At 36.5% G+C, this 16,369-nt stretch overlaps 1 protein-coding gene across 4 annotated transcripts in view; it reads left to right on the top strand.

The window, feature by feature from the left end:
* LOC105486187 (synaptopodin 2) overlaps positions 1-16,369 on the top strand; it is a 172,929-nt gene that overhangs the window by 125,642 nt on the left and 30,918 nt on the right. For 3 of the 4 annotated variants that reach the window (XM_011748905.3, XM_071093099.1, XM_071093100.1), the window contains exons 2-3: positions 11,705-11,856; positions 14,938-15,749. In XM_011748905.3, the coding sequence (XP_011747207.2) occupies positions 11,705-11,856; positions 14,938-15,749 (964 nt within the window). The remainder of the gene's footprint in view (positions 1-11,704; positions 11,857-14,937; positions 15,750-16,369) is intronic. The other variant, XM_011748906.3, reaches the window with a different exon arrangement.

The raw sequence follows: 16,369 nt of genomic DNA, 5'->3' as shown, positions 1-16,369 counted from the left end.
AGGGCTGTTGAATTTTGTAAGAGGCCTTTTCTGCATCCATTGAGATAATCATGTGGTTTTTGTCATTGGTTCTGTTTATATGCTGGATTGCGTTTATTGATTTGCATATGTTGAACCAGCCTTGCATCCCAGGGATGAAGTCCACTTGATCGTGGTGGATAAACTTTTTGATGTGCTGCTGGATTCGGTTTGCCAGTATTTTATTGAGGATTTTTGCATCGATGTTCATCAGGGATATTGGTCTAAAGTTCCCTTTTTTTGTTGTGTCTCTGCCAGGCTTTGGTATCAGGATGATGCTGGCCTCATAAAATGAGTTAGAGAGGATTCCCTCGTTTCCTATTGATTGGAATAGTTTCAGAAGGAATGGTCCCAGCTCCTCCTCGTACCTCTGGTAGAATTTGGCTGTGAATCCGTCTGGTCCTGGACTTTTTTTTTGGTTGGTAGGCTATTAATTATTGCCTCAATTTCAGAGTCTGTTATTGGTCTATTCAGAGATTCAGCTGCTTCCTGGATTATTCTTGGGAGGGTGTATGTGTCGAGGAATTTATCCATTTCTTCTGGATATTCTAGTTTATTTGTGTAGAGGTGTTTATAGTATTCTGTGATGGTAGTTTGTATTTCTGTGGGATCGGTGGTGATATCCCCTTTATCATTTTTTATTGCATCTATTTGATTCTTCTCTCTTTTCTTCTTTATTAGTCTTGCTAGTGGTCTATCAATTTTGTTGATCTTTTAAAAAAAACCAGCTCCCAGCTTCATTGATTTTTTGAAGGGTTTTTTTGCATCTCTATCTCCTTCAGTTCTGCTCTGATCTTAGTTATTTCTTGCCTTCTGCTAGCTTTTGAATGTGTTTGCTCTTGCTTCTCTAGTTCTTTTAATTGTGGTGTTAGGGTGTCAATTTTAGATCTTTCCTGCTTTCTCCTGTGGGCATTTAGTACTATAAATTTCCCTCTACATACTACTTTAAACGTGTCCCAGAGATTCTGGTAGGTTGTGTCTTTGTTCTCATAGGTTTCAAAGAACATCTTTATTTCTGCCTTCACTTCGTTATGTACCCAGTAGTCATTCAGGAGCCAGTTGTTCAGTTTCCATGTAGTTGAGCGGTTTTGAGTGAGTTTCTTAATCCTGAGTTCTAATTTGATTGCACTGTGGTCTGAGAGACAGTTGGTTAAAATTGCTGTTCTTTTGCATTTGCTGAGGAGTGCTTTACTTCCAACTATGTGGTCAATTTTGGAAAAAGTGTGGTGTGGTGCTGAGAAGAACGTATATTCTGTTGATTTGGGGTGGAGAGTTCTGTAGATGTCTATTAGGTCTGCTTGGTGCAGAGCTGAGTTCAATTCCTGGATATCCTTGTTAACTTTCTGTCTCGTTGATCTGTCTAATGTTGATAGTGGGGTGTTAAAGTCTCCCATTATTATTGTGTGGGAGTCTTTGTAGAGACTCTTTGTAGGTCTCTAAGGACTTGCTTTATGAATCTGGGTGCTCCTGTATTGGGTGCACACCTAAGGATATCCTGATGAAGCAATTAAAGTTTGATTTTTATTAAATCTTGAGTGCACATCTTTTTAATATTCTGTGTGACAAAATGAAAAGTACATATAAAGCACTTTGGCTGGACACTGAAATGCAATGTTTACCTCAAGGGAGAATTTGTAGGAAATTGTTTGAATCGCAAGCCATACTAGCCCTTTTTTAAATTTATGGGACATCACTTTTATTTTAAAGAATGACAGACAAAATATGGTTATTCAGACTTTGATATTCAGCAGATATTTTCTAGAAAATAAGCAAAGTCATCCTGCCCATTTAAGAAAACTGACTGACAATATTCGAACTTTCAAAGGAAAGTTAAAATTTTAAGAAACTGTCATCTGCCACTGTGAATTTGATAGCATCCCAATACTTAAAGACTTCTCTGATGAGATCATTGGCAATATTGAGAATGATTGTTTGATATCGTACAAGGAAATGTGTCAGCATTTGAAAGATCTGCATAACTCAATGAATTGATATTCTCCAAATGATCAATCCAAATGTAACAAAGTCACGCATGCATAAAAGATACATTAAAAATGCAAAATGGACCAATAGATTTTTTTAATTAACAGAGTATGAAAAATTTATTCCTATGGTTTCAGATTCTGCACTGCAACTTTAGAAACTACTGCTTGTTGAGTTCAATGTGATATCAAAGAAGAATATCCAAAATTACCCTATAAGACTATTAATGTACTCCTCCTTTTCCAACTATATAACTGTGTGAGGCTCAATTTTCTTCATGCATTTCAATCAACACATCACAACAGATTGAATGCAGAAGCACATCTGAGAATCCAGCTGTCTTCTATTGAGCTCAGACATTAAAGAGATTTACAGACCAGGCACAGTGGCTCACTCCTGTAATCCCAGCACTTTGGGAGACCAAGGCGGGTGGATCACTTGAGGTCAGGAATTCAAGACCAGCCTGGCCAACATAGTGAAATCTTGTCTCTACTAAAAATGCAAAAATTAGCGGGGCGTGGCAGCGCATGCCTGGAATCCCAGCTACTCGAGAGACTGAGGCAGGAGAATTGCTTGAAGCTGGGAGGCGGAGGTTGCAGTGAGCCTAGATCGTGCCACTGCCCTCCAGCCTGGGCAACAGAGTGAGACTCCATCTCAAAAATAAATAAATAAATAAATAGATTTACAGAAGTGGGAAATGATACCACTATTCTCACTACAATACCTGTTTTATACAATATGGTTTATTTTTCATAAAAAAGGACTTATGTTAGCATGCAGTGGGTTTGTTGTTTTTCTAATTTAATAAAAATTTACAATTTCTCGTTTTTGATATCTAATATGGTAAATACCAATAGAGAGAACTCAAAACAGAGTATCTTTGCAATTCTTAATTATTTTTAGGAGTCTAAATTTTTCCTAAGACCAAAATATTTAAGAACTGCTTCTGTAGATCACATACTCTTAAACACCGATGATGGCCTAAATGAAATTCCAGTTAAGGCTTTGAAAGTGATCATTTAAACCAGCTCTTCCCTAAAAGGGCAGTCTTTCTGATGTGATTAAATCCCCCTGGCTCCAGCACCAGCCAGTTTTTTTGTCAATCAAACCTCTCAGTATGTGCTGTGGCTGGGGAGGTAGATATTATATCAGTCATGTGAAGACATTATTGGCCCTGTCTTTTCCCCCAGTACCCTACTACAGTAAATGTTCAGTGCAGTCAACTTAGTTTTCTTGAATTAAAACTATGAAAAATATTTATAAATTTGTACAGTTGATACTTTTTAAATTAAAACTTCAATGACAATTTGATGTGATTCTTTCCAAAATGGAAGCACCCTAATACATCTTATATGTATTATAGTTTGACAAAGTATAGAATTAGGAATATGGAGGGAATTCCTTCATTCTCCAAATGTTGAAAATGATTCCCTAATAACTTAAATGCTTTGCTCAAAATCACATGAGTTAGTGACAGAATTAAGACAAGATCTCTAGTTTACTAATAACTGCAAGTCCTCAGCAAAATAATAGAACTTATAAATTTTTAAAAGTCTCTACTCCTGTCATTTGGAGAAAAATTTTTCATTTTACTTATGTCTTCTTTATTTGTAGTATTATTTATGAGAAAACCAGAAGAATAAACTGATTCATCTAGTTGAGACAAATACAGGAAAACTTCGTATGTCTAGAGCTATAGAAAAACAGGGAGCTCCAGACAGGTATATTTGTTGAGTACATGAGACATTTATCTCTGAAACTAAACAGTTTCAGAAAAAATAGCAATACAAGCAAGGTATCTGGGACCTTACATTATGGATTCTAATCCATTTCCTTCACTTTATTAATGCAGAAATGCCTCAGGTTCAATTATACCTTCAGATATCAGAAACTCTTTTAACTATTTGGGATGTACTCTTTCCTAAAGGTATCACGTGTTTTTCTGCATCTAATCAGTCTGCTAAAAATGATATAAACATTTTAAATGTCTTGGGATCATTATTATTAATGCCCATTCTCTTACTCGAATAGAGCAGAGGCATTAAGTCCTATTGAGCATATGAGAGTTTTTTACACCTTCAGTGAGTGGCCCAATCTCCTGAGCCTTTTTGTTATTGTTAAGATTTTCGTGTGTTTTTAAATTTGGCTTTTACTCCCTAACTTTGGCGTTTGTATTAACTTTGCCATTTTCCTTTATACAAGATACATGATTTTCTCCCCACTTCAAAACCAAATAACGATGGTAAATAGAATTGTATAAAATCGATGAAATAGACTGAGGATAGGATCCATACACTTTCAATAATGTCCAGAAGTTTTAGTGAACTTTATTTTCAACTGTATTTTGACCATTCAAAAGACTGTAGGGAGCTTACTTGTAAGTTCTTTAGCTAACTAATTCTTATTAGCATGTTAATTTCTCAGTTAAAAGTTGTATGTCCAGTTAATAAATATGAACTGAGGCCAGACACGGTGGCTCACACCTGTAATTCCAGCACTCTGGGAGGCTGATGTGGGTGGATCACGAAGTCAAGAGTTCGAGACCAGCTTGGCCAACATGGCGAAATCCCGTCACTACTAAAAATACAAAAATTAGCTGTGCGTGGTGGCGGGAGTCTCCCAGCTGCTCAGGAGGCTGAGGCAGGAGAATTGCTTGAACCCAGGAGGCGGAGGTTACAGTGAGCAGAGATCGTGCCATTGCACTCCAGCCTGCACGATAAGAGCAAGACTCCATCTCCAAAAAAAAAAAAAAAAAAAAAAAAAAAAAAAAAAATCAACTAAAATTTAGGAAACCCAAATAGTGAGTTCTAGTTCTGCTCTCTTTTCTTAGTAATTCTTATTAAAAAGAGTATTTACATAGAGTCTTTTAAATTTTACATGTGCTTTTATTATGAGTTCTTTAAAAAGTATTTTTTCATATTCTGTACAAATGTTTATAAAAATAATCTGACTGTAGTTCAGAGACCTCTGTGCAATCTTTCATGATTTATCCAACAAAAAGTAGACCGGCACATGTCCTGCTAGGCTCTGATCTACCAGTGTTTGCCTGAAAGAGCTAGGATGTTTACATTCTTAGGAAAGAAAGAAAAGCAGAGAATACCATTCCATATTTGTACTTAGTTTTCTAGCATCATGATGGCTGCTTTATAACAGCTCATAGCAGTTATATTGCAGCATCGTTTCTGCCTGTGGAATCACTTTGGTATGAAGATTCTTAAGTATGCAGCCCCACAAATTAGGGCTCTCATTCCTGTCAAAGATAGTTATTACTCCAGGAAGCTTTCCAAGGTTGCTACCATGAATACTTTTTACTTTTATGGTGACTTGGTCTCTGAGGGTAAGACAATCATCCAAAAGAAAACGTTTTTGTCTGGACATATCTTGGTGACAAGAGGAGGAAAGGTCATGATCTTCAAAACAAAACCCAAAATGAGAGCAGGTTATGAGCTTGAACTGAGGTACTGAGTGTAGATTTGAATTGTAGTGTCTATTTGAATTTACACCTGTCACCTGATTTGAATATACAGTTTTAACTTTATTTTCATTATTTAGACACATGATGTGTAGAAGTGAATCCCAAGGGCTGAGGTTGGTGTTTAGGATCTGGATAGCAAGCCGTCTGAAAGTGGAATTATGAACTGATTTCTAAGACCTTAGCTGCTATCATCTTGCTCTGCCTCCTCTGATCATTCCTCTGGTATTAGTCAAAGAATACAGACCTACCTAAGGCTTTGGTTTAAGAGCCAGCTGGGGTAAGGGAATGCTTACTAAACCTTGTTTTACAGGTATGAGGCAGTTTTGCAAAATGCCTGAAGTGGAAAATTGAGGAAAGGCAGGAGCTTCCGACAGAGCTACTAGAACATGTATATTACATTTTCTGTCCAAAAAAAAAAAAAAAAAAAAATCTCTGAAACTTTAGTTGTTGCCTGAGATCACGATCATCTTTTTCATCCTCTCTTAGTTATTGCCAGGTCCCTGAGACTTCATCATGTGGATTGAGAATAGCCCCACATGTGATAGGCAAATTTATGCTAATTTTCTCTTTTTCCATCGATTTCAATAGATTATAATAGTGGATTTAAGGAAGAGATTGTCTTGTTTCTATCACTTACTCTGACATTTTCCAACAGGACTTGTCAATGAATTATACATGAAAATGCAGCTCCTGAGATAAAATTTAGTTCTCCTGACAGCAAGCTGGCATGATTGACAGGCCATATACACAACGCAAAATAATTTATGTACTAGGTCGATGAGAAATCAAATCTGATACCTGCTTTCTAGTCAGTCTTGGAAAACCTGGAAATGAAGAGAGAACAACAGAAGAGAAAAATGAGGTTTCTTTTTTATTTGCAAGGAATTATTTATTCATAAAGCTAAATTAGCATAGCCAAAAGTCTTCTCAGATTTAGTCTATGAAATGTAAATAATGTCGTTAAGTTTCCCAGAGAAGTCGTAACTTTCCAATTTCACTTGGTGTTGGTAAAATAAATCTTTCCTGGCATGGATCAAGAAATGGAAATCTCCACAAGTGAGTGAGAATGAGCAATATATGTCTTTCTGCACATGGCTTGTTTCCCTTAAGATAATGCCCTCCAGCTCCATCCATGTTGCAAATGACAGGATTTCATTTTTTATGACTGAATAATATTCCACTGTGTATATTTCCACTTTTTCTTTATCCATTCATCCACTGATGGACACTTAGGTTGATTCCATATCTTGACTATTGTGAATAGTGCTGCAATAAACTTGGGAGTGCAGATATCTCTTTAATATACTGATTTCCTTTATATTCAATATACAACCAGGAATGGGATTGCTGGCTAGTTCTAGTTTTAATTTTCTGAGGAGCTTCCATGTGGTTCTCCATAGTGACTGGACTAATTTGTATTCCCACCAACAGGGTATGTGGATTCCCCTTTCTCCACATCCTTGCCAGCATGCATTATTAGCTCTCTTTTTGATAAAAGAGATAGAGAGTAGAATGATGGTTACCAGAGACTGGGAAGGGTAGTAGAGAAGAGAGGTGGATAAACTGGAGATGGCTGATGGGTACAAAAATACAGTTAGAAGAAATAGGATCTGGTGTTTTGTGGCATAAGATGACTATAGTTAACAGTAATTTATTGTATACTTCAAGATAACTAAAACAGTGCAATTGAAATGTTCCTAGCACAAAGAAATGATAAATATTTGAGGTGATGGACCCCCTAATTACCCTGGTTTGATCATTAGCTTGTATCAAAATATCACATATACCCTATAAATATGTATAACAATTATGTATCCATAATTTTAAATAAAAAGTTTTTAAAGGTGGTAAGCTGCATATTCTCACTTATAAGTGGGAGCTAAATGATAAGAACTTATGAACACAAAGAAGGAAACAACAGGCACAGGGGTTTACTTGATGGGGGAGGCTGGCAGGAGGGAGAAGAGCAGAAAAGATAACTTTTGGGTACTGGGCTTAGTTCCTGGGTGATGAAATAATATGCACAACAACCCCCCATGACAGGTGTTTACCTCTGTAACAAACCTTCACGTGTATCCCTAAACCTAAAATAAAAATTAACAAAACAAAACAAAAAGGTGGTAAGCAATGAAACACAGTATTGCATTTGGTAACTACTGACATTACCAATATCTCTTAGTTATGTGATCTGATTAAATTGGGAGACACTGAAAAAGAATCCAATATTTTCGGGATAAGAACTCGCTCAGGGTCTAATATATTATGTGTGGAATGAGGTCTCTAAAGGAATGTTTTCAAGGGAAAGGAATTCCATCATGTGCTCACACAGGTATTTTGTGTCAAATCACAGTTTATGAAAGATAATTATACTCAATTTTGAATTGGCAACACATTGAGTCATAATATTGTCTATTTTTTAATTTTTAAAAATAGTTTACATATAACTGTGTGTGTGTAGTAAGCCAACACATCTGAATTCACCAATCCCTTCTTGAGCACCTCTTTGAGCTGTAGGTACATCATGAAACTTTACACACATTATTTCTAATCCTAATTAAACATCTAGACTGATAAAATTTATTAGCACCATTTTACACTTTAGAAAACTAAAGCTCAGGGTGGTGGCGTAACTCACCTAAGTTCAGACAGGTAGTAAGCATAGGTGCAACACAGTTGAAACCCATGTCTTGTTCCCTCAGAGTTGGTACCCTTTCCCACTACTACATGTATTTTATGAATCCAAGACTAATGGCTTAAGGAGACTGGTTGATAAGTTCACTGATAGATAATTGGTATCATCAGTACTAATAATTTGTGTGTCTAAATCTAGTTTTGTGATGCACAGTGTCTTTCATTTTCATAAATAAGAACGTTTCCAAGTGTTAGAATCTTTATTCACATAAACATGCACAATTATACAATTATAAAAATACATAATTATGCACAATAGAAGGTAAGGATCTTAGGTACACTAATACATATTTATCCTTCTTGATACTATAAGACCCTGTCATACCATATTTATTTGGTTGAATAGTTCCATAAAAAATGGAAAAAGAGTAGTCCTTCAGAAAAAATTAAGTGACAAGAAAAGTTCTCATCATATGTAACAACGTTCTTGAGGGAAAAAGATTCCTTGTTGTTCAGATCAATGTGAAAGGTCAGTGAAACGCAATCACAGCAGTTGATTGTGAATGTTGACCTCAAAATGTTTTCTCTGAAGGAATGCTAATGACTCTTACCATGATGCACTGGCTTATTTAGATACCATTAAAAGCTCCAACTTGACAAGCAGGATGATGAACTGCGCTTTTCCTATCAAGCAACACCTGTTTGGATGACAGGCAGCTCTGTTAAGTTGGGAGATTATTTATTTTTAAAGAATCAATTTTTCATCTTTTTCCGCAATCCCAGTTTAAAACTCAGATGACTCATGGCTGAAAAAGAGAACTTCTACTTAAGATTGGATCTTGGGGTGTACAGAGTATAATGACACCTCTGTTTTATCAACATAAAACCTCCTTGGTCCTCCAAAGGGTGAATTTTCTGTTCGAATCCTGGTATATCTGACTCCATTTAATGAATGATTTTATGCCTCAAAAATATGCCCTATTATTTACCTAATTTTTTTAATAAATAAATTTCAGTAACTGAAATGTGAATAATTCTAACCCTGACACAGATGTTCATTGTTAGATATTGTTGTATCCTTTACTTATTAAAAATTTTCTTGTGATCTTTCATTTTAAATATTTCATGCAAGACAAAACAAAACAAATATATTTAACAGCTAAATGGATATTTTCAAAATTAGGTGAAATCTTCTTTCTCATTGCTTTTGTGACTTTCTTGTAGTCTTGGAATATTGAGTTCATTTAATATTTTCCAATAAATTAGTATTTTCCAATAAATTAGTATATTCCAATAAATTAGTATATTCCAAAAATAAATTATATTTTCCAATAAATTAGTATATTCTTCTGCAAGAGGTAATGATATTGATTTGTCAGAAATGGGGAAGGCTTTCTATAGATTATAATTTATGACAATAGAAGGATGGCCTCTCCAAGAACAAAACTAATTGAATCACTTCAAATTTCAATAATGCCATTGCTTTGGCTCTTAAAGGTAATATTTTGCTTTCGAGAGTGTCATTTAAAATGAACTTGTAGATGTAAACGTTAAACCTGTATGAGTTAATATATGAATTATCATTTAAGACTTTAGCAGGAATTAGTGGGCAACTTTTAGAGATAAATTGAAATACATTTTGTGCCCAGTCAGAAATAAGTCTAGCCATGAAAACATTCTTCAAGAAGTGCCGCCTACCTGGTTTTCACCTCTCTAGGCTCAGAAGCTTTATTTTAATAAAAAGGAATAATACTTGGTAGAAAAAATCTGGAAAAGTATCTTATTCTTAAATTTGAGACTGTATGGTCATCATACATGGTTCATTGAGAACAATTGCACTCATAAAATGAAATCTAAGCACGTTAGTATCACTTAGGGCTCCAGCAGGAAATAGATGGCATGTTCAAGGAAGAATTCAAGATAATGTAATGCAGAGACTAAAAGTAGTCTTAAGGGAACCAACAAATGATAATGAAGCACCCAGAAACCCAGAGATTGAGAGCAGGAAGCTATTATCACCTGTAGGCACAAAGGTACAAGGAGATAATGTGTGTTGTTGGAACCTAACAAGAGTTAAGGCAATGATAGAGGGGCAGGCTGACAGGAGCTGTGACTCTCTAGACTGAAGAACAGAGCCACTGCCAAGCCATGGCCCAGCAGGTCCACCAAGGAGAGCATAGACCTGACCTCTCATTTTCCTTGGTCTTTGATCTCTTACTGGAATAAGAATATTCCAGTAGAATATGACACAATGCTTATGGCAGGGCTGCTGCTTTTACTTTCTGCAAAGTAATCTCTTTTTTATTCCTTTTTTTCTTTTTTTGCTAAAGTTTGCTTAGTACCATGCCTGGAGTAGCTGATTTCAATGAAGCATTTCTCTCTTTGACATACTCCCTAATATCCAGGCTCCCTGGTGCCCCACCATCTATACTGGGATGGTTTTTATCAGTCCATTTAGCTGTACAGCTCTCTCCTCAAACAAGTTGCCCTGTCTTATACCTCCTTCTTATAGTCATGGCATTTCATTCACCTTGGCAATGGGAAGGATTTTAAAATTTATTTTAATGCAGGAGATCACTTTCTCACTGGAGTGAAAAATTATGTTTTAAGACAGGGTCTTGCTCTGTCCTCCAGACTGGAGTGCAGTGGCGTGATCTGGGCTCACTGCAACCTCCACCTCCTGGCTCGAGCAGTCCTCCCACTTCAGCCTCCTGTGTGGCTAGGATCACAGGCATGCACCACTAAGCTGGGCTAATTTTTGCATTATTTGTAATTTTTTTTTTTTTTGTAGGGACAGGGTCTTGCCATGTTGAACAGACTGGTCTCAAACTGCTAAACTCAAGAGATCCACCTGCCTCAGCCTCCCAAAGTGCTGGGATTATAGGTGTCAGCCACTGTGCCTGGCCTGAATTATTTTATTTTATTTTATTTTATTTTATTTTATTTTATTTTATTTTTGAGATGGAGTCTTGCTTTGTTGCCCAGGTTAGAGTGCAACGGTGCAATCTTGACTCACTGCATCCTCCACCTCCTGGGTTCATGCAATTCTCCTGCCTCAGCCTCCTGAGTAGCTGGGACTACAGGTGCATACCACCATGCCCAGCTAATTTTTGTACTTTTTAGTAGAGATGGGGTTTCACCATGTTGGCCAGACTGGTCTCAAACTCCTGCCATCGTGATCCACCCGCCTTGGCTTCCCAAAGTGCTGGGATTACAGGCGTGAGCCACCATGCCTGACCTGAATAATTATTTTTAATGTCATCAATGTAAGTGTTGAACATCTTTTGTCATTCTGCTCTGTTTTTTATTTCTTTTATTCTGTCTGGTTCCTTTACATTGATTTACTTTCTTTTTTCCTGCTTGCTTACAATGCTATGAATTAAATGTTGATATTATGGTAAATGTTAATACATGATAAAGTGTGTGTCTGTGTGTGTGTTCATAGTGTGGTAAGAAGTGTTCAAATGGTCTTACAGGTTAACAGTGAATTAAAAATCAGGGCTGGTGTTACAATTGACAGACTTGTTTCTCAGAGATGGTGGCTTGCTTTTTATAAATTATATCATTCTGCTATGTCTCCTTTTCTACTCCACTCAGATTCGAAATCAGAGCAAAGCCTCCGGGTCTGGGCTCTGTGAGGGAGATGAAGTGGTTTCCATCAATGGCAACCCTTGTGCAGATCTCACCTACCCTGAAGTCATCAAGCTCATGGAAAGCATAACAGACTCTCTCCAAATGCTCATCAAAAGGTACAATGGATTTGCTGGAATATGTATTTTCTCTTGAAGCTACATGGGAATAATTATAGCTTTTACTACATATATAATTTGTCATTTATGGAGAAATTAGGGGTGCTTTGTACAAGGTTAGTACAGTTAAACAGAAACACAACTGTGTTTGAAAAATAGTCAATTCTATTCAACCAAACTTTCTGGTTAATTGAGAATTAAGTTGAAAATCCTTGTTTAAAGCACTTTGTTGAAAATCTTAGGTATTTTAGCCTCCTTCCTTAGAAAGCTCAGTATATTGAGCATAACTTAATATTTCTTTGATAGATCAAGATTTTGTGATGGATCAGAATCACTCAATTGTAATTATCAGATGGACAGATGAATTTAAAATGTTTAGATATTAGACCGTTAAACTGTACAATTTTTCGTTAAAAGAGGATGACTAAGAAACAGAAAAGAGAAACGACAACAAAAACTTACAAGCAGCCAGATTTCTCCAGTAAAACCAATATTTGGGGATGGACAAAAGCAAATGATTAGAACAAGGTTTTTGCACTACCAACACAAGTCATTTGGGAATTCAATCTCTTCAAATACCACTATCCCCACGTAGTTGTATAACAATATAAAAGAAACCTTCAAATATAAAAACAAAAGAAAACAATGAGGACAATAACAAAAAAAACTACAGCATTGCCATTTTTATGGTGTACAAATCACAGTACAGTCCATACTGATTTTGCAACAGAAGCCCTGACTATTGCATTATAATGAATCCAGAAAGGAAAGCTTTGACTTCCTGGAGAGCAGCTTTTAGGAAGATGTCAGAGGACATCTCAAGATGAACCTCAAAGTCCTCCAGGTTTTTCCTCAACTCTGCAGAAGCACTACATACAGTTCCCCCTCTGCTGATCATTCAGTATGATTCTCTTCTGGGATAAAAATGAACTCACTATGGCCAAAATCTTGAGACAACAATGGAAATCTAGTATTATTCTTATAATCTAAATATTTACCCATCAAACCCAGTGTTTAAGGCCTGAGAATCCTTCCTTCATATTACGAAGAGAAAATAAGTTTATAAAATATATAATTTGCTAATACACAATTAAATTTATAAAATAAAAAATTTACAAAATAAGTAACTAGTTGGTAGGATTCAAAGTGGAATCGCAATTGAAAATGAAGTCAAAAGCAATTATTATTATCACCACCACTACCACTATTTTAAATATCTGAATATTGTTTCCTGCAATAAATATTTCTCTCACTCATATCACTATCATCTATCAGTGGAGGACAAGTGTTTTTACTTTTCCTGAACTATTGCCCAGAGATAGCTAGGTAAGACTCTTTTAAAATAACTCCTTTAGCATTCCGTCTCTATTATCTTAAATGTTATTCAAATAAGATTTTTAAAATTCTATAATTATGACACATAAATTGTGGACTTGATGAGTACGTATGTAGACTGATGGGAAATGATTGTTTTAAGGCATAAAGCTTTACTCTCTCATGCTTTTATGTTATTTACTCATGTCTATATATTTTACTTCAGCTGCTGATAAATGTTAATATTTATCTGGCCATTTGTCTGTATTCCAGTCTACAAGGCTGGCATGAATTGAAACTATTCTCTTCTCAGCTTCACAATTGATTGCTAACATAATTCAAAGTGATTTAATCTATTTCCATCCCAAGGTCTTCCTAAATTAAAACTCTCTGACCTTTTGGTACCCTCAAATTCAGTTTAACAGTGTATTGAACATTTTCTATATAATAATGATCTAATTGGCTAACATCATGCTTTTTAAATACTCTATTATAATGTTGTATAAATACTGCATTACCAGGAAGCTTTTCCAATTACTTGCATATAGAGAAAGGTGCATTTTGTTTAACTGTTAGTTTGTTTGTATTTGGCTTAGTTTTCTTTTGCCAAATGCAGTTGAAAGCAAAGTTAGGAGTAAGTATTTTGAGCATTGGTCTGAAATTGCACTACCACATAAATTCTAAGGTAAATTCCTTTGAGTAGAATGCAAGTACAAGCTCATGCCCTTCAACTGATGTTCCCTGCATTAGTCATAACTATCTTTTAAGGAAGGAGGAAAGGGGCAAAGATAATTATGCTGCTTCTAAAATTAAAAAAAAAAATACGAATACAAAAATTGAAGGCATTTCCTACAGCTGTTCTGTGAATAATACTTCTAAAAACATTTACAGTTTAAATTAGAGTTTCAGAAAGAAGTTATTTAACTCTTAAACTGACATGGCTTCTTCTCACAAACCCAAATTTGCACAAACAACCGGGAAGATCAAATCAAAGAAATGTGGTGTACAGCTCTAGGCTCCTTAGCTGAAAGATAAAGGAACAGTTTCACTTCAGATATCCTAAAAAGAAAATGCTCCAAGAAACAGGTTCAAATAGAAGAAAGGGAGACATTTCAGATTATAAATACTCCATGACTTAATGATTCATTGCAGCATGGAAAGGATTTCTCTTTACACAAGAGTACTGGGCTGGGTCCACTTATTACAAAACACATGCTCACTGGGGCTTAAAAAACAGCTTCTATTTCATTCCTTTCAAGAAAGCACAGCCTCAAAAAGGCCTTCTTGAGTTATCTGTAAGTTAAGATTGATCTGAAGGTGCTGGATATGTTTATCTGACTTCATAATGTCTAGACTAAAACTTAGTCAAAAAGACATTGAAATGTTTTGTCACATTCTAGCAAACTCATTATCGGAGATACCCAGATTCCAAGTACTTACAGATAAAGGGGATCCATGTTTTTTGTGTGTTTGTTTTTTTTTTTGTTTTTTTTTTTTTTACAAATAAAAGCTGAATTTAGGATGGATTCAGGTTTCATAATCTTGCGTAAGCGTTTTGTTGTGCTTTTAAAAAAGTTTATTTGGTATCTCTTTAAGTAATAATATGAACATATTGCCACCTTCTGTTTTCAAGTATGTTGCAATTGACATTTAGAAGAAAATATTTTGACTATATCATGTATTAGACATCACAAAAGTGTCAGGAAGTTCTTTGGCAGATGTAACATAGTCTGATTTAAGTGTCTGGAATGATTTTTCTGTGTGCAGACCATCCAGTGGAATAAGTGAGGCTTTGATATCTGAAAATGAAAACAAAAACCTCGAGCATCTCACACATGGGGGTCATGTGGAAAGTACCACCCTGCAGATTCGACCAGCCACAAAGACCCAGTGCACACAGTTCTTCCTCGCCCCTGTCAAGACTGAAGTTCCCCTAGCTGAGGATCAAAGAAGTGGTCCCGATTGTGCAGGGAGCTTGAAAGAAGAAACAGGCCTGAGCTACCAGAGGGCTCCCCAAATGCCTGACTTCCAAAGAGGACGCGTGACAGAAGAGCTGATCTTAAGGGAGAAGATAGAAGCCGAACAGCCTGGCCCTGTGGTTGAGCTGCAACTGTCCCTTTCACAGGAGAGACATAAGGGCGCTAGTGGCCCTGTAGTGGCTCTCCCGGGACCCGAAAAATCTAAGTCTCCTGACCCAGACCCTAACTTGTCACATGACAAGATTGTCCACATAAATTCGATCCCCACTAATGAGAAAGCAGACCCTTTCCTGAGGTCCAGCAAGATAATCCAGATCTCCAGTGGCAGAGAGTTGAGAGTGATCCAGGAAAGTGAAGCAGGAGATGCGAGACTGCCCCGGGTGGAAGTGATCCTCGACTGCTCTGACAGGCAGAAGACAGAAGGGTGCAGGCTTCAGGCAGGAAAGGGGTGTGTGGATTCTCCAGTGGAAGGAGGGCAGTCAGAAGCACCTCCTTCTCTGGTATCCTTTGCCGTCTCATCAGAAGGCACAGAGCAGGGAGAAGATCCACGCTCGGAAAAGGATCACAGCAGACCTCACAAGCACCGAGCGCGGCATGCACGTAAGTTCTGCCTGGGCTGTCAGAAGGAGCTTTGGAGTTGGGGGCATTTTGCTGCTTCTTTGCTTGCATGAGTTTTTCAGCAAGATTTTTCTTGTTTCTCATTGGCTTAAAGAAATATTTAATTAATGCACAAAATCACAAATGTGAAATTGTGGAGAATACCAGTTTCTAAATGGGAAGCAATAAGTCTGAACTTCATATAGATTTAAACATTTTTCATGAATTAATTTTTATCCCCAAAGGCACAGGAACTGTTAAAGAAAATAATATTGTCAATGTGCCTATTCATTTTGTTTCAGAAAGTTGAAATATTTCATGTTAAAATAGCATAAGAAAGCACTTGAAGTCATGTGGACTCAGTTTAAATGTCAGAAACTGTTGAGTCTGCTACTGAGAGGTGTCTTTAAAATAAAAGCTCTACCACTGATATCAAAAGCAGATCCTCGTTTTGAAAAAAATCATTGTGCAGCTTGATGATGCTTGCAGAAGTGAGTTTGACAGACAAGGACATATGTATAGTGAGGAGTTACATGATCCTCTCCGTTTTGTAAGTCTTCATTAGACTGCAAAGTGTTTCATCTACCTTCTACACGCAGAAGTCAGTCTCCAGGGCCATGTGG

Source organism: Macaca nemestrina, chromosome 3 (assembly GCF_043159975.1).
Source record: "Macaca nemestrina isolate mMacNem1 chromosome 3, mMacNem.hap1, whole genome shotgun sequence".
Taxonomy (NCBI): Eukaryota; Metazoa; Chordata; class Mammalia; order Primates; family Cercopithecidae; genus Macaca; species Macaca nemestrina.
The sequence above is the reverse complement of the archived record's forward strand: the minus strand, read 5'-3'. Positions and strand labels throughout refer to the sequence as shown.